Below are 24,263 nucleotides of genomic sequence, written 5' to 3'. Positions count from 1 at the left end.
CAGTATGAAAATGTTAGTGCATAGCAAGAAAAATTAGTTAGTACACACCTACAGGGATATAAATAATAGGAATATCACACAGGTGCTAAAATATTGGGTAAATTTGTTCAAAAATTGTTCTTAGGTATCCAGACAAAGATGACAAAACACATCAGATTGAATCCATTTATTGCAGTTTTTTCCTTTTTTCAAAAGGGACAGATAAGCAGAGCTTGTAAAATCAAAAGATCCTACAGTAAGAAAATAAAAGAATAAGGAAGATACAGAATAATAGCTGTATCGCTCACAAAAAACAACAAAAAAAGAAAAAAAAACGATTGCATACGTAGAGGCAATTTCAATGCAGTTGCGCTCTTAAATATTTAATGATTGGTCCACTGTTTGTATTAAAACGGTTTGAATACAAAGATTAATACAGACACTCTCTTAGAGGCACAAGAATGTGCAAAATGAAAAGGGCTGCAGTTTTAAGGTATGTACAGAGGAAGAGGGCAATCTCAAACTGCATCTAAAATTCAATCGCAAAACAAAACAAAATACTCAGGAGGGTAACGTGTCCAAATCTCCCCCTGCATTCCACTGTATTTCGTTACCAAAACTAAAGAGAGCAAGCACACACGGTTTATATATCCCAAAAATCTCAGAGAATCAGTTCAACAATGTAAGGACTCATTTTCACAAAGAACTTTGAACGATGGTTCCTCTGTTTGTGGAACTAAAGGTTTATTTCCTTTTAGTTTTGTGAGGGATGCACGCAGCTGCAAACTGCTAACCGAACCTCCCCACCCCAGCTCTCACGCACCCTGCCCACCCCCACCCCCGCCCCCCCCCCCCCCCCCCCCCCCCCACCTCCAGAGTGGAAAAGCTCAACACTCGGGCCATTCAGTCAGAATCCTCATCGTCCAGATACTCCTCCGCGTTGCTGAGAGATCGACTTGTGCCTGGTTCACACGAGAGAAAAGGACTTTGTTAATGTCGTTACTGAGCTAGCCCAACCCGAACCCGCAGCATTTTGCTACCAAGAGCAAAAATCGGTCCATGCAAGTCTCAAGGGCTGCATCTGAAAGGGAAGGCAGTCGCCTCGCTGCCAACATCCTTAGAAGTAAGCTCCCTCAGAAGGTAGCGCACTAACAGACAAGTGAACTCAAAAAGCAACCGTTTTAGGATGCACTTTGAAGGCAGGATGGCATCACAGAAAAGTAACGTGATATCGATCCACGATTACAACAACTTAGATGGCTAGTTCATGGAAAGCTCATTGAGGCTTAAAAACATTGCATACATTATTCCAGTATTAAATAACTGAAACGTATTTAAAAAAAAATAAAACTACAATGAAATTATCGAGTTCATGATCATGTGTTTATGTATACTCTCACTTATAAACACGCTCCGTAGCTGTTTTCAGTCGCCATTATTTTAACGGAAGCAAGGAGCCTGAGGTAATGGCAAAGACCTATGGGATATCCTACCCAGTGAAGCACACATCCGATACCGCCAACAAAATGGCCCAAATGAAGGCACCTTAGCAGGCATCAGTTTCTGCTAACTTTCAAATGAGCCTTTGTGCCTTCTGGCCTCAGAATTCTGCCTTCCAAGGAGGCATTGTTGCCGTTTGAGACGCAGCCATTGTGTATAAAGCCTTTCTCTCGCCAGACTAATTCTGGCACATTGAGCTCTTTAAAATTCTGTCACGTAAAACTACCAATGGTGCCACTTAGTGTATGAATTAGGAGGACTTACTGTTTCCTTGTTTCCTCTTCAGTAGGGATGCGCACTGCGCGTTGGTGGCCATCTCCAGGGCCAGCTTCTTCTCGTTGTTCCTGATGTCCATCCTGGCATCTGCCAACACAAGGGTAACAGTGCGGGCACATTACATCATCGTTTTTCTTTACGGACACTAGTGATTTGAACCTGCGACGTCCCTTTAACCAGGCCATCTTGGTAAGCGTGCCCACGTGTTTCTGATCGTGTGTGTGTGTGTGTGTGTGTGTGTGTGTGTAGGTAGAAGGCACTTGCCCTTGCTGAGCAACATCTCCACGATGTCGGAGTAGCCCTTCCACGCGGCTGCATGCAGCGCCGTGTCGCCCAGTTTATTCTGCAGGGAAAACAGAACTGCAGCTGCACACTGTATGCCCAATCACCTGACTCTTCAATACTGTCAGCATTAAAATAACAAGCCCACAGACCCTGCTATCACACAATACTGCATCTACACACTGTGTGCTCTATCACCTGACTCTTTAATACTGTCAGCATTAAAATAACAAGCTCACAGACCCTGCTATCGCACATTACAATACTGCAGCTACACACTGTGTGCTCTATCACCTGACTCTTTAATACTGTCAGCATTAAAATAACAAGCCCACAGACCCTGCTATCACACATCACAATACTGCAGCTACACACTGTGTGCTCTATCACCTGACTCTTTAATACTGTCAGCATTAAAATAACAAGCCCACAGAGCCTGCTATCGCACATCACAGTGCTGCAGCTACACACTGTATGCCCAATCACCTGACTCTTCAATACTGTCAGCATTAAAATAACAAGCCCACAGACCCTGCTATCACACAATACTGCAGCTACACACTGTATGCCCAATCACCTGACTCTTTAATACTGTCAGCATTAAAATAACAAGTTCACAGACCCTGCTATCGCACATCACAGTGCTGCAGCTACACACTGTATGCCCAATCACCTGACTCTTTAATACTGTCAGCATTAAAATAACAAGCCCACAGACCCTGCTATCACACAATACTGCAGCTACACACTGTGTGCTCTATCACCTGACTCTTTAATACTGTCAGAACTAAAATAACAAGCCCACAGAGCCTGCTATCACACATCACAATGCTGCAGCTACACACTGTGTGCTCTATCACCTGACTCTTTAATGCTGTCAGAAGTAAAATAACAAGCCCACAGACCTGCTATCACACAATGCTGCAGCTACACACTGTGTGCTCTATCACCTGACTCTTTAATGCTGTCAGAAGTAAAATAACAAGCCCACAGACCCTGCTATCACACAATACTGCAGCTACACACTGTGTGCTCTATCACCTGACTCTTTAATACTGTCAGCATTAAAATAACAAGCCCACAGACCCTGCTATCGCACATCACAGTGCTGCAGCTACACACTGTGTGCTCTATCACCTGACTCTTTAATACTGTCAGCATTAAAATAACAAGCCCACAGACCCTGCTATCACACAATGCTGCAGCTACACACTGTGTGCTCTATCACCTGACTCTTTAATACTGTCAGCATTAAAATAACAAGCTCACAGACCCTGCTATCACACAATGCTGCAGCTACACACTGTGTGCTCTATCACCTGACTCTTCAATACTGTCAGCATTAAAATGACAAGCCCACAGACCCTGCTATCACACATTACTGCAGCTACACATTGTATGCCCAATCACCTGACTCTTTAATGCTGTCAGAACTAAAATAACAAGCCCACAGAGCCTGCTATCACACAATTCTGCAGCTACACACTGTGTGCTCTATCACCTGACTATTTCACTGGACAGTCATTACACGGCACAGACTTTCTGCTCCTAGATGGAACCCACCCACTCTCCTGGGTCCTGCTCACAATGCTAAAGCGTCCCTGTATCTCACCCTCCAGACCAGTACTGCCTCTGCCTGCTAATACCCACCTGTTGGTTCAGCTCAACATTAGCATGTCCCAGTATAAGCTCCACCACATCTGTAGGAAACAAACAGGAGGGAAATCCAATGAGACCCACGGTGAATGCTACGTCAGACATATACTCTACACCATTATAAGGCAGGGGCCTCGAATCCCAGAAATCCACAATGGCTGCAGGCATTTGTGCTTTCCATTCAAAGTGCATCTAATTGAGGCCTAGGAAACAAGGTGTTTGGATAATTTAATCAAACAATTACCTACATTAATCACTCTGACAACCTAAAGCCAGCAGACACAGGGCCTGTCCAGGAGAGTACTCTTGATGCCCCTGGTGTAAATCGTACATTCTAAACCAGCGTAGATGTTTCAGACGTTCTGAACGCAGCCGCTTACTTTACCTTTGTGTCCACCGTGACACGCCCAGTACAGGGCGGTGTTGCCAGCCTTGTCCAGTCCATTGATTCCCACCTTGTTGTCCAGACATTCCCGCAGCCAGCTCAGGTTTCCTGAAGTTCACAAAGACAGGGATTGCTGTCGACTGTCGTTGCCATCACCACAGCAACCCACTGTGATGTAATGGCTGCGGACCAGTGAAGCGAGACATGCTGTGAAATCTGAGAAACTGGATGACATCGACTGCGCCTGTGTGCTGATTCATGCGCCCCCTAGTGGCTGTTCTCAATATACCAATCAATGTTTCAAGTTCACATTATCAGGGCTTTTCCCGTATTGAAATGCCTTAGGAGGGCAGCCAAAGTGTTTTTTCAAGCTGCCTAAGCCACCTCTTGGAGAAATCACGCAATAAATAAATAAATAAATAAATAAATAAATAAAAACCTGTAAAACAATTAGAAATGGTCTGTGAATGTATTAGTACAGTTTCATCATGAATGTTACCATATGTCAAGTTCTTACTTCACATTTACGTGCAACCTTAGACACGCTAAATTAACTACAGTAGAACCCGCTTAATTGCATAAAAGAATGAAGCAAACTAAGTGCCAAAGACCACACATACCAGTCAGGCATCCATTATCGGCGTGATTTTCAACAGGAACCGCCCACCTTCATAAATTTTTGTAGTTTTGTGTCTTTATAGAGAAATCGTCGGTTTATTTATGCCACATCTACCAACTTTTAACGTAGGGGAGAGTGCGACACGTAACAAATGTAACGACTGATAAATGCGACACGGTCAATAACTTAATTTATAATGTGTGATAGCCAATCTGTGCTGACTGAACTAAGAAATAAAATTCCGAAAAGCCTTTAATGCTGCGTTGGGTAACACCAGTGACATAAAGAATGGTGCAAGCATTCTTGAGTGAATGCGTAAAAATAACTGAAATACAGTAAGCTGGCATTAGTGTGAATTCATTAAGTTAAAAGGTTAAGTTAATATTGTACCCTAAGCTTTGAGAGTCAAAAATGAAATGCGTTTCAAGACATATTTACAATTCCAAATACAACTATTCCTGTAGAATTACACCCTTACAATTTGTAAATCCTTCAGTATAGGCTATATTTCCTCTCCCCCCTCCAAATCCTGGCACTGGAAAACTGGAACAATTTTTATATTTATTAAAGTAAATTGTTCCAGTTTTCCATATTTTTGTCATGCTGTTCAAGTACACTGATGGTGTCCTGAAGATCATAACTTTACACTTTACATGTAGCTAAATATAGGGAGACGATGCGTCGAGTTGATGGGGGCAGTAAAGCCAGACAGACTGGAGTCGCTGTCACAAAGTCACCACCTAAGCCCTATTTTGAGCTGCTTATCATCCCACTGGAGCATGGCAGTACAGAGGTTGTTGGAGAAACTGAAAGTTATCAAACCAAATGTTAGTCCTATGTGTGTCACACGTACCACCTGAAGCAACTGCACTTCTGCGGGGAGCCAAGTGTGGCTGAGTCTATATTAATAAACAAATGGCACATTTGATTTCATCTTTGAAAGTTCTATTTGTTCTCTCGGGCTGAAGCGGCAGACCCTGAAAAGTGCTGGGAGGTTTGTCGGCCGTCTGTGCTGCCTTACAAAGTCTAACTGCAGTAACTACGCAAAGGGTAAAACTGAGAAAAATGGCTTTAAAGTGTGTTAACTGGCCAGCCGTCATGGTTTTTGGGCATAACAATTACCTCATGAATACATGTACAATTAGTCCAATATCACTTATATACCTATAACCCATTTGGCTGGCCAGTTAAAACACTTTAAAGCCGTTTTTCTCAGTTTTATCCTTTGCGTAGTTACCGCAGTTAGGCTTTGTAGGGCAGTGTGGTTTCCTACCTCGTTTGGCGGCTTCGTGCATGGGGTTGTCTATGGACTCGGCCTGCTCAGCGACTGCAACGGCCCACAGAGAGGAGAGAGAGGGTCAGTCAGGTTTTCCATGCAGATTCGCAGGCAACGGCGGCTGCATTTCATTGCATAACGGGCGTATGGCAGACGCTCTTTATTCCGAGAGGCTTACACAAGAGGTCACCTGAGCAACACAAGGCATGCAAAGCACTTCCTGTAAAAGTCTAAGTAAATAAATGGTAACAATAACAATGATGTATATTTAGGCCAATGCTGGTCTGACAATGCTAGGTGGGTTTCCTGTTTTAATTCGGGGGTTGGCCAGGTCTGCTTTCAAGTTCACAAGGAAAGGGTATTTATGAATCCTTTGTGTAACTTTTTTTTTAATTATTTTTTTTTTTACTGAGGCCTGCATTCATAGTGGGTTTCAGAGCAGGGGTGTCGATCTAGGCTCAGTTTTGCCTTTCAGTTCACAATAGATGAGGCCAGGACAGAGGTGGCCAGCCTGGGTCCTGGAGAGCCGCAGGGTCTTCTGGTTTTTGTTGGTTTTCGGCACTTAATTGATCAATTGAAGCACTCGATTACGCAGCTTGCTCAGCGGACCTGGTTTCTAGGTTCTAAAGTGGCCGTCGTTTTTAAGGCGAAAACAGACACCAGCAGAGCCTGGGGCTCCCCAGGACCGGGGTTGGGCATTCCTGGGCGGGGCATACGGACAGGGAAAACCTGATCAGCACACCTACAGCGAGGCGCTTTGTGGATACGGGCCCTGGTCAACGAGCGCCTTGACCCACCATGCTAATATGGCAGTCCCGACCTGCAGTTTGGGTACCATGGTGCTCCAGGTGTAAGGTGGTGATTCTCACAGTCGAACAGTGACCTTGCTTACCGTAATTACTGGGGATCAGACCTGTCCGACCCTTACAGGTTCCTTTCCACCAGTTGCTGTCGCTCTGAAAGAGAAACATGGTATGTCACAACCAAAAATTAAACAAAGTAAACATTAAACTAAAGCCTTAATAATGTGCCTCAGTAGAATCAAATGGAACACCGCAGGATGGAATAAAACAGTGATTTATTGTTCACGTGGAAACAGAAATCTACCTAAGGCTTCAACTCCCATCAGCGAATTTAAACGAAAGGAAACTAACAACACACATTCTGTAAAAGCAATGCAAAACATCTCAGCTTAAGGCAAAAAAAAGAACAAAACAGCACATGCCCAAAATCTTGCGGTAAAAATCCTGCTCCGACCTCACAGTGGTTCTGACGAAGATCACTGCATGCTAAAACTATTAACCTGTCCAGCCAGATGGTTTTAATAAAAATTTAAGTCCAAAAGATTTCGTTTTTCCTGTGCTCATTACCGTTATGAAAATGTTGAATTTGATTCCTTAATCAAAGAAATTCTATGGATGTATGCCTTTTGGCAAGCTGTTCAACTACCCAAACAGTTTACCATTTTTAACAAACTCAGCAGACCTGGGTCAAATACGTATTTGTTTTGGATTCAAATACTTTTCTGTGCTCTATGCCCGGGGGTAATTGAGCCTGCCAATATGACCGGAAGGCGGGGTTTGCACTTTTTGAGAGTATTTCACTGGTTCCAATACACCAGACAAGATCAGTAAAGTGTAAAAAAATATTTGAATCCAAATACGTATTTGACACAGGTCTGAAATTCAGTAAGCCCACCACCAACCAACCCCCACCTCCCCAAAAAAGAAAAATTTCAATGAAAATACATCAGTCCATAAGAAATACTGTCCATCACTAAAAATACTACATAGAAACTGAATAATCACTCAGACAATGAAAAAACTTGAATAAGAAGTATCTTATTCTAAAACAATACCAGACCAGCTGAATTCAGTGGTATACAGCAGGATCTATGTTTTATATTATAAGGAAAATATCAATTAGTTTTCTTCAGTGAATAAATTCAGCAGATCACACTGTAAACTCACCGTATCCGAAACGTACAAAATGTCTCCTTCTTCAAAGTACAGTTCGTCTGGCTAAAAAGAAAATAACGCAATCAATCCTTTAATTTTTTGTGTCACAGTAAACATAAAATTTGACCTTCACCCACCTCTAATCAGTGTCGAGCATAACAAAGATTCCACACAATTTGTTATGTAAATCAATTCCATCTTTTAAAAACAATCATAAAGCATAGGCAAACATCTAAGCAATCAATTAGAAAATACTTTGAAATTGTGATAAAACAGATCAAAATTTGCCTTATGCAAAAATGAACATTCTTCAGAAAAGGTTCCCCGTATCAGAGAAGAGCATTTAACATTCTGTTCAGTATTATCATTTATTTTATTTTTTTAAAATTTATTTAAAAACCCCTTGCTCACCATAGTTGGAATGGAACACAGAATTAACCCAAAATTACAAAATGGTTTATTAACACAGTAATAAACGTATGTGTGATACAAAAGAAAACTTTGACTTGCTACTTACTGTTCTGGGGTCAAAGTTGAACAGAGCTCTGAAGACCTTCACTTGACCTAAAAGGAAAAGAGGACAATACTGTATGTCACAATGCTCAATGACAAAGGAACTAGTCTTTTTTTCCCAGAATTTTCCAAGTCAGAATTAAAAGGCCATTACTCAGCAGCATATGAGGTGGAACTAAAACAAAACACAAATAAAGTTGGAAGTAATTGTAGATATGCTACTAACAGGAGCTACTTTCATCAACTTATCATGCACCTCCAGGAATTCATGATCATGTGACTGTTAAGCAGCGATTTATGCATATATAAGATGACGATCTTGTGTATGTTGGTTAAGTCTGGTGAAGAGCAAATGGGCTTGACAAGTCAGTGTTGTTGCTAAATAAGGTATGGACGGGCACTGTCACTGTGTGATTTATTTTCTTTAATTCCAGATATTTTCGACCCATGAGTTCTGTATAAACTTCAAACTCCTATGTGAATCTTTCTGATTCGGTTGAACATCCCTGCAGGTTACCAGTTGTCACCAGTCAATTCACACTAGCTATGTCCTGCAGTACTGTATGGCATAATTTATTTTGGGGGGGATGGGGGCGGGGGGGGAATAGAAGAGTTGCAAATAACCCCCAATAATATAGCATAACGACGTTTTCATAAAATGAAGATAGACATTTCATGTTGTGATTGGGATATACTGATAAGAAGTATTATTCCCTTTTCACCAGTATTGATAATTTCACAACTGTTCTAAAAAAACTTCTTCTGGAATAGCATGCCCCCCAGGTCCCCTACAGGGCAGCAGAGAAGTCGATGCATTTTAACCCTTTTTATAGTATGGTGTAGTAACTGGTTGATTAACTATTTCATTCTGACAAGGCGCCATGTCCATGGAATATAGAGTGAATATTTTATTAATGAGTTCTTTACACTATGACGCAAACTTTTGATAAGTGTACAGAAAATTAATACAAACTATGTTTATTTTCTTGCATAAAAACACATACCATGCACCTGTATTAATTCTAAGACGTTGAACATATCAGGGTTTTTCCTTGCTCCAAATAGGGCTTAGGTGGCGACTGTATGACAAGAACTGTGGTCTGTCTGGCTTTACTGCCACTGTCAACTCAATGCATTGTTTCCCCACATTACAGCTACATTTAGAATGTTAGGCCCTAAGTCCTGTAAAGTCTTCAAGAGACCTCCACAATAAATTGAGATGTAGACTGTTAAATGAAACACACAGCAAAACTTAAAAATTGGCTCAATTTAAATATTTACAGAAGGGTTATGTACTGTAAGCACCAAAATTGAAGGGAAAATATAACCTATACTGAAGGATTAACACATTGTAAGGAGTCATTCTACAGGAATAGTGGTATTTGGAATTGTAATACGTCCTGAAATGCATTTCATTTTGGCACTCAAAACGTATGGTACAATATTAACCTTTAAAAGAAACACACACAAAAAGGCACCTTAATGTATTTGAATTATTTTCATGCATTTACGAAAAGAATGCTTGCACCATCCTTTTTGTCACTGGTGTAACTTGTAGGGGAGAATCACCATAAATAAGTAACACGGTCAATAACATAATGTACAATGTGGCAGCCATAGCCGTTTCAGGTTTATACGTGTGTAATTAAATCCTCAACCCTCCTCCCAAAGGAACAGAGCAATGTGATAACCTTTATAGGAAATATATCCAAAAAACGGTTCTTGAGCGACCAAAGTAAAAATCTGTTCTGGAAGTAATATTGGAGTATATGGCTTTATTTTTATTTACAATAAATAAAATAATTCATCATTTTAAATCTTATCTGTCCTTGATAAATTAGTGTGGTTTTCAGAGTGTATGCTTGAGGGAATTGGATACTAGCTCACCAAAAAACATGATGTCCCCGTCTGTGTACAGTAAACGTAACAGGTATTAGTTAGGCTGCCTCTGAGTTGCTATAAAAAACAACGTGCTTTTTGCTGTTATATGTTTATAGAATGGCGCCTACAGAGGAAATGAGAGGGTCAGTACCCAGGTATATCATGGAGAGGGCTTTAGATTTGGAGATTAGGGACAATAGATGGTGTTGAAAAACATCTGCATGTAGTATCCTTACAGCATTGGGAGACCCTAGGCACTTTAAAAGTGTTTATTACAGAAATTAATTTTGCTCAATGTGTTTGACTTTTTAAGTTCACAGTTAAATGTGTTCTGCTAATTTGCTTGCTGCGTTCACATAGCCTCATCTTCTGGATGCTCCAAGCAATTAATGGAAAAGAAGACCTGTTGTTAGTTGTGTGAATGTGTGTTGTTAGACCTGTTCACAGGCATATACAATAAGCACACACCAGATTGGTCTGTATGGTAGGCTATTTGCTTTCAAAAGCTTACCAGGGTATTACAGAGCAAACAAAAGCATCTTTCCTCATCGATTTGGATGTTACTAAAACTCACCTCACGGTAAGTTACGAAGTTGCTTAAGCATCAATGTCTTTTTTCGTGAATAAAGCCCCATTCGTCATGATCAGAGGTCTCATGTTACCCGTGGAATTGTGTTTCCTTGATTAAGAATGAGTTAATCAGGGAAATATATATATATATGTGTGCTGAAAAAACCTCCGTACGCACATTATAAGGTTATTCGACCTTATTAAGTTATGAATGTAACTGAAACAGCAACTGAGTACTGACATATCAAAGCTGTCTGAAGAAAAAATTCATAGAGCTGGCCTAAATGTTCTCTGAGGAAATGAGCAAGATCTAAAAACTGACACATCTATGGTGACTCACCCCGACCTTGTAACAAGAAATTTTTCAGAATTTTATTTCACCTTCAATCGGCACAAACAGGCAAAACTCCTGTAGGTTAATACAGTAGAATCCACTTAATTGCATAATGGATTATCGCATAATTCGAGCATTTGCATAAAATTGCCAAATCCTCATCCGTTTCCCATTCATTCCAGTGTGAATAAATTGCATAAATTGTTAGCACACATTTAGGATATTTTCATAGAATTATGTCCAATTACATTGCATAATGATCGATAAATATAGGGGAGAGTCTGTATTATTTTAACAGCTCATTTACTCATTTAAAAATATTTAGCACGCACTATGAAATTTTGCTTCAAATAGCTTTGACATGTCAGCAGTCATTACCCTCTTCAATGACATTCATATCTTAATCAAATCAGATACAATTTAAACCAAAGTACAAGCAGTCCAATGTTGCATTCATATGACCTATTCGATATAATTGTAACAGTAAATGAAAATGCCCGATAATACACATATGGAGGTTTTTTCTGCATATACTAATGTTAACCAAGCAAACACATTTCCAATGGTAACGTGAGACCAGCCACATCCACAGATTATGAAGCACGGGGTCTTTTTTTCTTTTTTTTTTTGAATACTGTGAGTAAAAACTTACACGCAAGCAACTTCGAAACTTAACCGTGAAGTGAGTGGTGGTAACGTCCAAATTTTACAAAGCAAACAGCCTAGTATACACACCTATCTGGCCCATGCTTTTCATAAATGCGAGTGACCAGGTGGCTGTTTCTTTTCCATTAATCACTTGGAGCATCCAGATGATGCTATGCCAACACAGCAAGCAAATTAGCTGAACACATTTAACATTAAACACCGAACTAACTTGAAGCTGATGTACAATCAGAGTACAATTAATTTCTTTAACAAATAGTAAACACCATTTTAAATGCCTAGAGTCAGGTAAAAGGACACTACATATAGGCCTAGATGCTTTTCAACACCATCTAGTGTCCCTAATCTCAAAATCAGAAGCACTCTCCATGATCTACCTGGGTACTAACCCTCTCATTTCCTCTTTAGATGGCATTTTGTAAACATATAACAGCAAAAAAAAAAAGCGCATTGTTTGTTATAGCAACTCAGAGGCCCATAGTTGTAACAGCCGTTACATTTATACAGATGGGGACATCATGTTTTTTTGGTCACCCAGCAAACAATTTCAGCTAAAATTGACTCAGAAAACCATACTACCTTTTCACAGACAGATGCCTGCTTAAAATGATTGATGATTTGATTTATTGTAAATAAAAATAATGCCTTATATCCAAAAATTACTTCTGGAACAGATTTTTACTTACCTCACTCAAAAAACAGCTTTTTATAAATATTTCCCCAGCAAGCTGTGGAATTGTTCCGTTCTTTTGCCACACAATAGAGGACTGTGTGCACGTGTACAAACCTGAAAAGGCTATTGAGGCAGCAGTGTATAATAAGGTATTGACCTTGTTACATGATGTATTACATTTATACCGACTCTCCCCGGTAAAAGTTAGCAGATGCCTCATAAATAAACCACAATAAAGCAGATTCTACTTAAGTTAATTTTGTCTAAGGTTGCACGTAAAGCTGAAAGCGGTCAAAACTTTACAAAACGTTTGCCAAATCGCACCAATAAACGCACAGACCATTTCTAATTGCTATTATTTTTTATAATAATTTATTTTTTTTAATCTATCCGGTAGTTGGAATTGGCTACTTTAAAAAAAACACTAAGGCGGCCTATCTAAGACATTTCAATGTAGGAAAAACCCTTCTATATGAATGCCATAAAACAACAACAAAATCTTAGCAGTAGGTCATTCGATCCCTGCTACAACAGCTGAGTATGTCTGACCTGCCTCTAGTTTTAAATGCTGCTTCCCCTAACTGACATTCAATCTGTATTTGGCTACAGATTCCCTTTTTGTTGGGTCAAATTTTAATTTATGAAATTAAGAAAAGCTGTTACGTATTTTCAATTCCTCATTTGAGTACACTGGGGCACTATATCAGATAAATCCACACCACAATATGCTCATTTAAACAGTACTGGCAGCAGTTTCACTATATGCAGCCCAATCGGCATGACAACCACGACAATGCTGGTCCTGACGGACTTAACACTAGCAATCCTGTAACCTCAACAAATCTGCACGTCTAAAAAAAGGCCCTAAATCTCAACAAAAAAGCACTCTTGTACACTGGTTGTGTTTTCGGTAGAGTAGGCCTAGCTGGAATTCCAGCGCAAAATTTTTGAGCATTCGACGTGAGACAAGGTCCCACGATCCCGTCACATGCAGTAATCTTGGAGGGCCCCTTCTCATAAAACGGCTCCTATCAGTTGACGGCGTTTGGAAAGGAAAAGGGATGACCCGTCGTCAAGTACATCTGTGTTTGTTTTAAACACATTTTTCTAGAAAGGCATCACCCCTCTCAGCAGCGCAGAGGTCCCTAGGAGGAGCGCAGTCGGTGTGTCAAACTGGTTTCTCAGTGCGCATTCTGCGCAGGTTTCTAGCCTGCACAGGAATGCTAAGGCACAAGTAACAGAGAGTACTCATCTTAGGGAACATTAGGACAAGCATGGGCTTGCGCTGGCCTACTACTCTGACAGTGGTGCGCAACTCCAAGATCGGGCTTAAATGTGGTAAACGAAAAAACTGAAACACCAACAACAAAAAACTGCAAATCTCCAGCTCGGTGTGTTAGTTGGCCAATCTGACCCCACGACATTGCTCAATTAAAGAGCTGCTATTCCCCAATCTGAATGCTATGATGAAATAAGACGTTTCCACAGGAAGGCTTTCTCTGAGTTTTGGGAGGTGTAATCCAAAGTGCTACTGGATGTCACAGTATTATTATTATTATTATTATTATTATTATTATTATTAATAATAATTACATTTATATAGCACTTTTCCAAATGCTCAAAGTGCTTTACAGTGAAGGGGAACTCACCTCACCCACCACCAATGTGTAGCACCCACCTGGGTGATGCACGGCAGCCATTTTGCGCCAGAACGCTCACCACACATTAGCGAAGGTGGAGAGGGAGAGAACATTTATTTAGCCAATTAAATCAGGGGATGATTTTTAGTGGCAAGTTTTTGCGAGCCAGATCTGGAATTTGGCCAGGACACCGGGGAACCCCCTACTCTTAGCGATAAGTGTCATGGGATCTTTAATGACCACAGAGAGTCAGGACCTCGGTTTAACGTCTCATCCGAAAGACAGAATCTCCTACAGCACAGTGTCCCCATCACTGCACTGGGGCATTGGGGTTTTTTTAAAATTTGTACCAGAGGGAAGATTGACCCCTGCTGGCCCACCAACACCACTTCCAGCAGCATCTCAGTATTCCTGGTGGTACTAACCAAGCCCACACCTGCTTAGCTTCAGACATTTGGCAGGAGCAGAGTGCATGGAGGTATAGCTGCTGGCAAATACTAGATACTAAAATACAGTCAATACTAAAATTAATTCATCCCAGCGACAGCAGTCGGGAGTACTCCTGAGAGTGACATGGGGATGTGTTTGAAAGGATGTTGTGTTTTAAACGAACAAACACAAAGCTGGCATTGTGTTCGGTGTCGTTGTCTATGCATTAGTTAAATACAATTAATGCCTATGTAAGCTCCAGCCGTAACAGTCTTTTCAATTAGCAATTGTGGAAATCGAAAGCTTAGCCTTCACCCCACCGCATCCACACAAAAACTTCATACTGGAATTGCTATCAATAAGTAGGCTATACATACCACGGGTACTAAACTGTCCAACTGAACAGTATGTTGCTAAACAGTACTGAATAGCAAGTTATAGCTAGAAGGAGTTAACCAGAAGCAAGAAAACCTCATTGACATAAGGTATGTTATAACGATGCACACACCGTCGAAATGATTTATTTTAGGCAGCGAAAGTATACGCGGGCGTTTCCCATGCAACAGCCGAACAGTGTTTGCATGTAAGCAAATGCTTGCGTGGACAACCCCGGACGGCAGAAGGGCGCTCACGGCTAGCTAAGCAAGCTACACATTTTCTTATTCCAGCACCTTCTCGCTGTAACGCGCAGGGTCAGGCTGATACGGTGGAGGGAATGAGGTTAGCTTATAGTTGGGACAAGCTACGTATACAGCCACTTGGTTGAGCAGTTACTAACTTGACATGTGTACCCCGCCCGTCGTATTTGTACGATACACTACATAGCCATATACGCTCGTTTACCTAGTACAGGAAAATGGGGAACTGTGCGGAAAAACCACCCGGGATGTCGTCAGCTAACGTTAGATTAGCAACGTAAATGGCCAAACAAATTTACGAAGCTCACAAATGAGCGAGCCTACTGCCACACCGCTAAAATATTTCAAAATGTTATACTCAGACAGATAGATTGTCTTAACGAATTAATGTTTGGCCACCAAGCTAGTCAGCTAACCACTTCTTGAAAGGAAGTTGAAACTGTGCTACGTAGCTACGTTAGCTGAAGTGAGATAATTTGCATTTGCAGATAAAGTTAACTCACCTGGTTTGGCCGGTTTTGGAGGAGGCTTGGACATCTCTGATAATTTCGTTCTATATTATAACAAAATAATCCGTTTAATTGTTTTAAATGCACGAGAAACGCGTTCCCTCTAAGAGCAACTCTCAATGAGGAAGTACAAAAATGTAGAACTGCAGCGCGATGCGGAAAAGTTGCACGACGCATGCCTGTCAAAACGCTATAGGCGGTGTGACCGCTCCCCCTAAAGTCGATAATGTACGAAGCTACCTGGCTGGAGTTAAAATTGAGCCGGTTTACATTACATCGCCTCTAGAGATGGTTATGAAAAACTTCCAGCGCTCGCCGCTGCTGATCGGATTCCAGAGGTTTTACATCCTGGCAAATATTAAAAGGAAAGCTCTCGATTTTCCCGCGGGCCGTATATTATCTTGGCTACATCTCTTGGTGTACAAACTTGTAATTTGGAACCTTGTACTCATAAAGTCATACTCATAAGTTATCCTCCTGAATATTTCTTCCTCTTCAGGGTAGTGAGCGTTGATACTGGCAGGCTGCCTGAAGCAGACGGACACACGTGACATTTGAGTGAAAAGAGGCCTTGTGACCGTCTCCAATCTCCACTCTTCTCTTATCTGTCCCTGAGTAAAACACGCTGTCCCCGACGGTCAGCTTCTAGCAATAAGTACGTTATGATACATGCACCCCTTGGGACCACAGCCGTGCCTATCTAGAATTGTCACGGTTTGGGTTTTTTGTGTGTTCATCGCCGTTGGCAGACTTTGTGAGTGTAACTAAGTTTGGAAGATGTTAATCGAATAAGCAACATTTGTAAATTACCATTTGTAACAGTTAGCGTGGTGCTAATATAGCTAGCTTAAGTTGTTACACAAACCGTTATGTTAAGGTTTAAATAATTTAATCATTGCTCGAGAATCCAACATATGTTTGGATATTCTTCAATAATGCATTTATCTTTGTTAGCAACTTTTCTGAAAACGCACAGCACTTGTACTGCGAGGCTGTCTGTAGGCTACATGGTATCCATTCATTCTTGCTTTCCTGTCAAATGAACTTTAATGCGTTTTGAAAGATTGGCGAGTTAGCACATGCATCAGCTAAAGGAAGGCTGTAAGTTACAACGATGTTTTCACTTTTCTCAGGAAGTCCACGACAGTCATGAAAAGTCTAATCATCGGAATTGGGGGGTGAGACCCATATGATGATTTTTGTTGACCTTTCCAGAAGAGATAGTTCATGCGAATTAATATATAAATAGGCTTTATTGCACATTTTCTGCAACTGTATCTTTCACTGCAGCCGTATGGCTTCTACTAAAAAGTCCACTTTTTAAAATCTAAGCTGCATTTTTGTTCTTTTCCGTTCAATTTGTCGCACGCGTTTGTTGGCTTGGTAAATGCTTAACCAGGCTGTCTTCATCCTAAACAGAATCACTAACGGGGGAAAAAGCACGCTGGCAAAGAGTCTTCATGAGCACATTCCCAACAGCTACATTGTCGCACAGGATACGTTCTTCAAGGTATTATTATTATTATTATTATTATTATTGTTATTATTATCATCATCATCATCATCCACAATGCTGGATTTTCATGTTGGATGTTTCAGTGTACACTGGGTCAGCAAAACAGTTAGGACAGTTAGGACACAACAGAACCAAAAGTCAATACAGGCCATTTTATTTGTATGAGTCAGAGAAAAGGGCATTATACTGTTGGGCATTCTGTTCACAACACTAATACGAAGTTAATATTCATATTTATTTCTAGCTGATTTTATGCTTTATGAAACGTTCTTTTCTATCTTAAATTCTGACTATTTTATCGAATATTAAATTCAAAATATTAAATGCATGTTACTGTTACTTACTTATTTTTTAAAACAGGTTGATTAATGTATACCTTCTTTTGTTTAAGTCTACTCATGCATAATATTAACTTTGGTTTACATATATTTAATTCACATGCAACGTGTATTTTCTTTTTGAAACTATACCAAAATGTATTGTCTTATTGATTAATATAGTTTGCCAGGGTATGCATATAATGATATATGCTGTAGGATGCATGGAACAAAAGGGTCATATTTTAGACTCTTGTTTTTCTTCCTCCATAGCAAAATCAGAACTAAAGGCAATTCCCATTTAGTTTAATGCACAGCCTGCATATGGCTAATACAATGTCCATTTGCAAATAACCCGCAATTGGAAATGGTTTTCCTGGATCCCTACTTTGCTGAAGTAGTTAATTTTGTTGGGTAGGAGTTTGATTGGCTGTGAAAGGGCGACAGCTGTTCCCTTAAACTAAGTTACTTCAGTAAAATACATCTACATCCTCCCACTCTGCAAAGACTGTTTGACATCATGGTAACAGCTGATTTGGTCCTGCAGGACGACTCTGTAGTAGCTGTTGACAGCAATGGATTCAAGCAATACGATGGTAAGGCCACTCATTCTGCATTTCAGAATGTTGTAAAATACACCACCCAATAAGAAACATATTTGTTGTTTGGATATTTTATCTATCTATACACCTATTTACAGTTGTGCAATACATGGTAGGGGTCAGTTCCATTGTAATTCATGTCCTGAATTAACTCAGTTGAGATGGAATTACCCCAATTTCGATGTAATATATGGTTTTGAAACATTGTTCACTTTTTAAGTAATCATTTGTGCAATATTATTTTGATTAATTTCTTGGTGGCTTTAGTCCTTGATGCGCTCCACATGGATCGGATGATGAGTGAGGTCCGGGCATGGCAGAAGGATCCTGCATCCTTCCTCACGTCTCGGGGCTTGAAACCTCAATTTTCCAGAATTCCAAAAGCAGAAGACAAGGTTTACGTCCTTATAATTGAGGGCTTTCTGATCTTCAACTACAGGTAGTGGTGTAAGCATACAGCATTATTTGTTTTTTATGTAAAAAGAATAACTACGAAGTAATATTTAGTGGTTGAAATTCTCACTTCCAGGATAACTATGCTTGTAATTCACATTAACATTTGTGAAATTCTTTTCTCCATTATGTGAATTATAACAGAAAAGTTTACAAAAAATAAACTGAACACTACTCTGGACAGTTTAGTGCTTAAAGGCAAACTATGCAGGATTTTTACTTTGAAAATATTATAAAACAACCATGCTCAGTCATTTCTATGTCACTGTGGGGAACTGTGACTGTATTCACTTCTGCCCAGTCTTTGCTTGTCTGCCTGTAGTGCTGGAGAGATAAGATTGCCTTGGTGGCTAGCCCAACGCTCACCAAGTGGCTGGTCAGCATTCAATAACCTTAGCTAGCTGCTGTGCTTAGCTAGCTAAATTCAGTTATGTTTGGCAGCATTAGCTGGCTGGCTATGGTGGCTCAAGAATTTAATAAAGCAAGAATTTGCTATGGGTCCAATATTTTATAAATTAACAACTTAAGGCTGGAGAATATGATTCCAATCCATTTCTCTCAGCTTATGTGGGGTAGCAAGCTATCCTTAGCTAAGCAATAAGGGTGGGTCCACCAGATGGAAAATCCTACTATCCCGTGTATGTTATGTATATTTTTTTGGGTGCAACTGCAGTTCGATTACAACAGACTAATAACCGTGGTCGGAGAGTCGCATTGCATTTTTCACTCAGTTCATAACTAGGTGAATGTGTGGTTGTGTTGCTATGGGGGTTGGCTGGTTGGCTGCAGCCTGGAAGTCTTCTGCAGAAGGGGAAAGACGGCCTGCCATTGAGCTATGCAGGGGGACAGGCATGCAATTTTCCTGCAATAGACACACAAAGCTTGACTATATAAAGCTATGTAATGATGTAAAAAAAACTTTAATAAAAAATCTATAAAAATAAAAGCGACAATGAAATGATGTGTTTGTGAATATGCGTGCATATGTTACGGAACTTCGCCGTGCTTCCAGGCAGGTTAGACTGAAACCCACTAGTGCTGTGCTAGCAGTAGCTAGCATACTGTATGTCTGTTCTATCACCACTAAGCTGAAGCTCACTACCCCATAACCTTTCTGCATATGCCAGTAAAGTGGAAGCTTTTGCTGTTGGATATGTCAGTTGAGCATTCTGGCATACTTGTGACTGCCTGACTGATAATGAATGCAGCTACTGCTGTGCTTTTGAGAGAGACGTGATTCCAGCAGTCGGAAAAACGATGTTACAAAGATATCAACATTACTAGCCAGAGCAAAATATAGAGTTGTTTTGTTGGTGCGTGAGATTTGTGATCTTGGGTGTGTTGATGGAGTTGACAATAGAGGGAGATGTTTTTGATTGTAAACAAAGAAGCAAAGCAAGGGAAAAAATCCTGTATAGTATGCTTTTAATTATATTTGGCCTATCCACAGTATGAATTGAACATTTGTAATCATAAAGTGAAGTAGCTTTAAAGATGTGTCAATTGAGAGATTCCTGGATAGTTTGTTATATTAGTTATTAGGAAATGCATAAATCATATCTAATTGTAGCTGCCACTCAGGTCTGTTTTGAAAATGTTTTCAATTATAGGCCCTTGAATGAATTAATGGATAAAAGGTACTTCTTGGTCATTCCATACGAGCTCTGCAAAAAGCGACGATGGTAAGGGTCAACGCTTCCCCTCTGATTTTGGTGTGTTTTAAAAAAATTCTGTACAAAGTGTAAATAATTTATCGAAAGTATCAAAATATAGTACTAAGTCATTTTTTGTTTTCCTGGTTTTATTCCTTGCCTTTATTCCAAAAGTCATTGAAGGATTGTGCAAAACTTTCAGCATATCAACAAGGCCAATTATGTATTCTGTCATCCTCTGTGTATTACTTATGTCAGTACAATTGGTCCCTTCCCTATTTCTCTTGTGTGATTGGTCCTTTCTTTATCCTCTTTCTGATTGGTACCTTCCCTGCTTTCTGTGTGATGGTTCTTCCTCTATCCTCTTTCTGACTGGAAGCTCAAGGGTATACACACCTCCCGACCCCCCTGGCTACTTTGACGGACACGTGTGGCCAATGTTCCTGAAAAATCGAAAGGAAATGGAGGAAACTGTTACTGATTTGGGTGCGTTTTCAGCTGCAGGTTCTGGGAACAACAAAAAACGTTAAATAGGGGGATGTTTCCCTCACAGTAGTTTGCTATGGTTTTACAACTGCCAAGTTTGGATAACTGAGCAGAGGGCAGTTTGAAAAAATGTCTTTAGTCTTTTGTCTAAATGGTCAATAATCTGCTCACGAGAACAGATCTCTCAGACTTGGTTTAGGTGGGAAGCATCCGGTGCTCACCACTCATGTTTTTACTGTAAATCTTTTCAGTGTACCTGGATGGAATGAAGTGCAGTGAGGACCTGTTCTCTGCTGTTTATGAGGAAGTATTGTTGGAGATTCAGAAGCAGTTAGGTAAGACATGTACTGTATTCAAGAGCGCCAAAACCTTACTGGTGCAAACGTTTTAAAGTAGAAAACTGGACTGAGCTGAATGTTCAGTTGTAGAACATTGTCAGTATGGTGACTGAGAGGACAAGAGAATGAAACAAACAGCAGTTTTTATACGGTGGCCAATTACATGCTATTAAGTCATTTCTATAAGTTACTCTATCAGCCACATAGTGGAGTAGACGTTCCCACAGCCACAACATGCCCACTGAACATCTCAAGCACAGTTTCAAAACATAGCTAGCTAAGTGTTCAGAATGAACTTCCTGTACAGTAGACAGAACATTTGAAACGCAAAAAACATACGGCTTTGTGAGCGAGGCCCTCTTCACCGACCTAGTCAGAGTAGAGCCCAGTCTAATGTTTTGAGTGCCACTTTGAAACTCTTAACTATGAGAGTATGCAGAATTATTACATTACATTTATTTGGCAGGTGCTTTTATCCAAAGGGATATACAGTAAGTGCATACTGAAGGTCATTGGAGAAACTACAAAACACAGGTCCGATAAGGTACATCACTCATTATGTAACAGTTATAGCCATGGACACATTAAGTCCAGTTCACACAGTAGGCATGGGGTAGGTCAGAAAGTTATGGTAAGTCAAACTAGGAGGCATGACGACAAGCTACAACATCAAGATAATAATATAAGTGCAATATAAGTGCTGGATGGAGATACAAGTGTAACATGAAAGGGCTACAGGAACAAATTGAAAGGATTCAAGTGATAAGAGCAGTCCTAGATTGGGAGTGTCCTGTAGAGTAGTGATAGTTAGTCCAGGTACAGTTTGAAGAGATGCATCTCCAGACCAGAGTGGTATGTGGAGGAACAGGGAGATTTCTCCACCACTGGAGACCTGGGGTGGAGAAGCTCTGTGTTTGGGACAGGCGTGAACCATTCACCCGGATGTCAAGGAGTGCAAGTCGCCCTGCTGCAGCAGAGCAGAGTGATCGAGCTGGAGTGTAGGCTTGAATCATGTCCTGTAAGTAGTTGGGGGCTGTCCTGTTGGCTGCAGTGTAGGCCAGGGTCAGAACTTTGAACCTGATCTTGGTGGCAACCATAGCCAGTGGAGTGACCTCAGCAGGGGAGTGACATGTGAGAACTTAGGAAGGTTGAAGACAAGTTGGGTAGCAGCATTCTGAATAATCTGTAGTGGCTGTATGGCACAGGCTGACAGGCTTGCAATGAGGGAGTTTCAGTAATGTAGACGTGAGATCACCATAGCCTGGACAAGTGGCTGTTACCATGGTGTGCTCCTTGAAGTCCAGCTGGTCATCCAGGACCACCCCCAGGCTCTTTGCAGAGTGAGAGGTATTCACTGTAGTACCATCGACAGTGAGGGAGAGCTACCGTAGTTGTGAGGTCTTTTGAGATCTAAACAGCAGCTTTGTCTTGTTGAGGTTGAGGTGATGCCTCATGTTAAGATGTCAGCCAGGCAGGCAGATATTCTCTCATTGACCTGTATGGCAGAGGGAGGAAAAGAGAAGAAGAGTTATGTATCATCAGCATAACAGTGAGAAGAGAAGCCATGTAAATTAATGACTGAACCAAGGAGAATAGCGGAGGCCCCGGTACAGATCCCTGTGGGACTCCTGTAACAAGGGGATGAGGTGCATTGACAGACCCCATCCAGGTGGTCGGACCTATCTGCAAGATAGGACGCAAACCAAGAGAGGGCAGTCCCAGAAAAGCCTATCTCAGCCAAAGAGGAGATAAGTAATTAATGGTTGACCATGTCGAATGCTGCAGACAGGTCTAGGAGGATCAGGACAGAGGAGAGCGATGAAGCTCTTGCAGTGGCAAGGGCTTCTGTCACAGCCAGGAAGGCAGTCTGTTGAGTGCCTGGTTTTCTAAGCCAGACCGGTGAGGATCCAGAAGGTTGTTCTGATGGAGGAAAGATGATAGCAGCTTAAGCACTGCTCGTTCAATGGTTTTGGTCAGAAGCGATACAGGTCGATAGTTCTTGACATCAGAGGGAGAGAATCGCAGTGTGACCATGGTGCACAAATGTCATTAACGCAAAGAGGCAGCCATCTAGTTTAACTGGAATTTATATTTAATCAGTATCTATGGATGTGAACTGAACTTGCTTTTGTTGTTTCCCCCCCTGCAGATGCAGACTGACACTCCCTGTGTTCCATCTAGTACTTGAATATTGCACCATACAATAGTGAAGAAAACTCTATAATGCACATTCAGCTATATACACATTTGTTATCCAAATAACAACACAGTCATAGTGTGTCTTCTGTACGTTGTTCTTCACAGACATTTTGTGTTGGGTATTACATTTATCGGTATTTTGATTTTGCGAAATGAACTAAGCTACAGTGTGTTTATAGTAATGTTGTTACATGTGTTAAAAATGTGTAACATGGGCAGAGTTGAACATTTTCAAATGAAAGACCCATAAATTGTTTGCGGTATTACAAGAAAATATAAGGTGGTTTCACTGCTGTTCAATATGACGTGTATTTTTATCTTATTATTATTTTTTTTTCCCAAATATACAGCATTTCAGTATTGTGTACAAAGTTAGACCTTATTACCTTCAAAAACATCAATGGAATTGAATGTAGGGGGGGGGGGGTGGAGCTATTGTGAAAGTGAGTTTTTTAAAGTCAGAAGTATGTCATTAAAATATGTTTTAACAAATGAGTGGCAGTATTATTGTTGATTCCTCTTTTCCGATTTTGCATGAGTCGGCATAACCCAGGATTCTTGATCTGGCATACGGTTTGATAGCTCTTCATCTCCATCAGGGTCAGCAGGGACATTTTTAACTTGCTGGCTGATATGATGCATTTGTCAGGCAAAGAAGTCCAAATGCCATTAATGCCATTGAGTAGCCAAAGTAAACTAATAAACCTCCACAATGTTCATTTTGGAAAGTTCAAACTGGTATGTTAAGGCAAATTACTTGTGTATTTCTGCTAAGGAGGGAGGCGATCTCACTGTCTGAACTGAAAATGTTTACCTTTGTCAAAATGTCAGTTGGCTGTTCAATTCCAGAAGTTGGTGTGAAGTGACAATAAACAGAAATAAAAAGGCAATCCGGGCAGCGCTGCGCTCAAATATG

At 40.7% G+C, this 24,263-nt stretch overlaps 2 protein-coding genes across 4 annotated transcripts; one reads left to right on the top strand and one right to left on the bottom strand.

Moving 5' to 3' along the window:
* Positions 1 to 840: 840 nt before the first annotated feature.
* On the bottom strand, positions 841 to 15,952 carry ostf1 (osteoclast stimulating factor 1). Its single transcript, XM_035436227.1, has 10 exons — positions 15,779 to 15,952; positions 8,449 to 8,495; positions 7,944 to 7,994; positions 6,866 to 6,929; positions 5,971 to 6,024; positions 4,079 to 4,186; positions 3,688 to 3,737; positions 2,020 to 2,098; positions 1,744 to 1,842; positions 841 to 941 (listed from the first exon to the last, which is right to left on the bottom strand). The coding sequence occupies exons 1-10, from the start codon at positions 15,810 to 15,812 to the stop codon at positions 883 to 885; spliced, it is 645 nt and encodes a 214-aa protein (XP_035292118.1). The 5' UTR covers positions 15,813 to 15,952; the 3' UTR covers positions 841 to 882.
* Positions 15,024 to 23,842, top strand: nmrk1 (nicotinamide riboside kinase 1). 3 transcript variants are annotated; one of them, XM_035436229.1, is made up of 9 exons: positions 16,295 to 16,439; positions 16,918 to 16,962; positions 17,204 to 17,294; positions 18,165 to 18,213; positions 18,487 to 18,658; positions 20,283 to 20,354; positions 20,704 to 20,810; positions 21,062 to 21,145; positions 23,298 to 23,842. In XM_035436229.1, exons 2-9 carry the CDS (start codon positions 16,934 to 16,936, stop codon positions 23,306 to 23,308), a joined length of 615 nt encoding a protein of 204 aa, XP_035292120.1. In that variant the 5' UTR covers positions 16,295 to 16,439; positions 16,918 to 16,933; the 3' UTR covers positions 23,309 to 23,842. The 3 variants fall into 3 exon arrangements, with proteins under 3 accessions (XP_035292121.1, XP_035292120.1, XP_035292119.1); XM_035436228.1 differs by having other exon boundaries at positions 16,376 to 16,538; XM_035436230.1 differs by lacking the exons at positions 16,295 to 16,439; positions 16,918 to 16,962 and adding an exon at positions 15,024 to 15,122.
* Positions 23,843 to 24,263: the final 421 nt, after the last annotated feature.

This window comes from Anguilla anguilla, chromosome 10 (assembly GCF_013347855.1).
Source record: "Anguilla anguilla isolate fAngAng1 chromosome 10, fAngAng1.pri, whole genome shotgun sequence".
Lineage (NCBI taxonomy): Eukaryota > Metazoa > Chordata > Actinopteri > Anguilliformes > Anguillidae > Anguilla > Anguilla anguilla.
This window is presented reverse-complemented; position numbering and strand designations above follow the sequence as displayed.

Coding starts and splice junctions, on each gene's coding strand:
- nmrk1 (XM_035436229.1), top strand. CDS start 16,934: ATGAAAAGTCTAATCATCGGAATTGGGGG. Junction 17,295..18,164: donor CACAGGATACGTTCTTCAAG/GTATTATTATTA, acceptor TTGGTCCTGCAG/GACGACTCTGTAGTAGCTGT. Junction 20,355..20,703: donor CTCTGCAAAAAGCGACGATG/GTAAGGGTCAAC, acceptor TCTGACTGGAAG/CTCAAGGGTATACACACCTC.
- ostf1 (XM_035436227.1), bottom strand. CDS start 15,812: ATGTCCAAGCCTCCTCCAAAACCGGCCAAACCAG. Junction 8,496..15,778: donor TCCAAAACCGGCCAAACCAG/GTGAGTTAACTT, acceptor TTTTCCTTTTAG/GTCAAGTGAAGGTCTTCAGA. Junction 942..1,743: donor GAAGAGGAAACAAGGAAACA/GTAAGTCCTCCT, acceptor CGTGTGAACCAG/GCACAAGTCGATCTCTCAGC.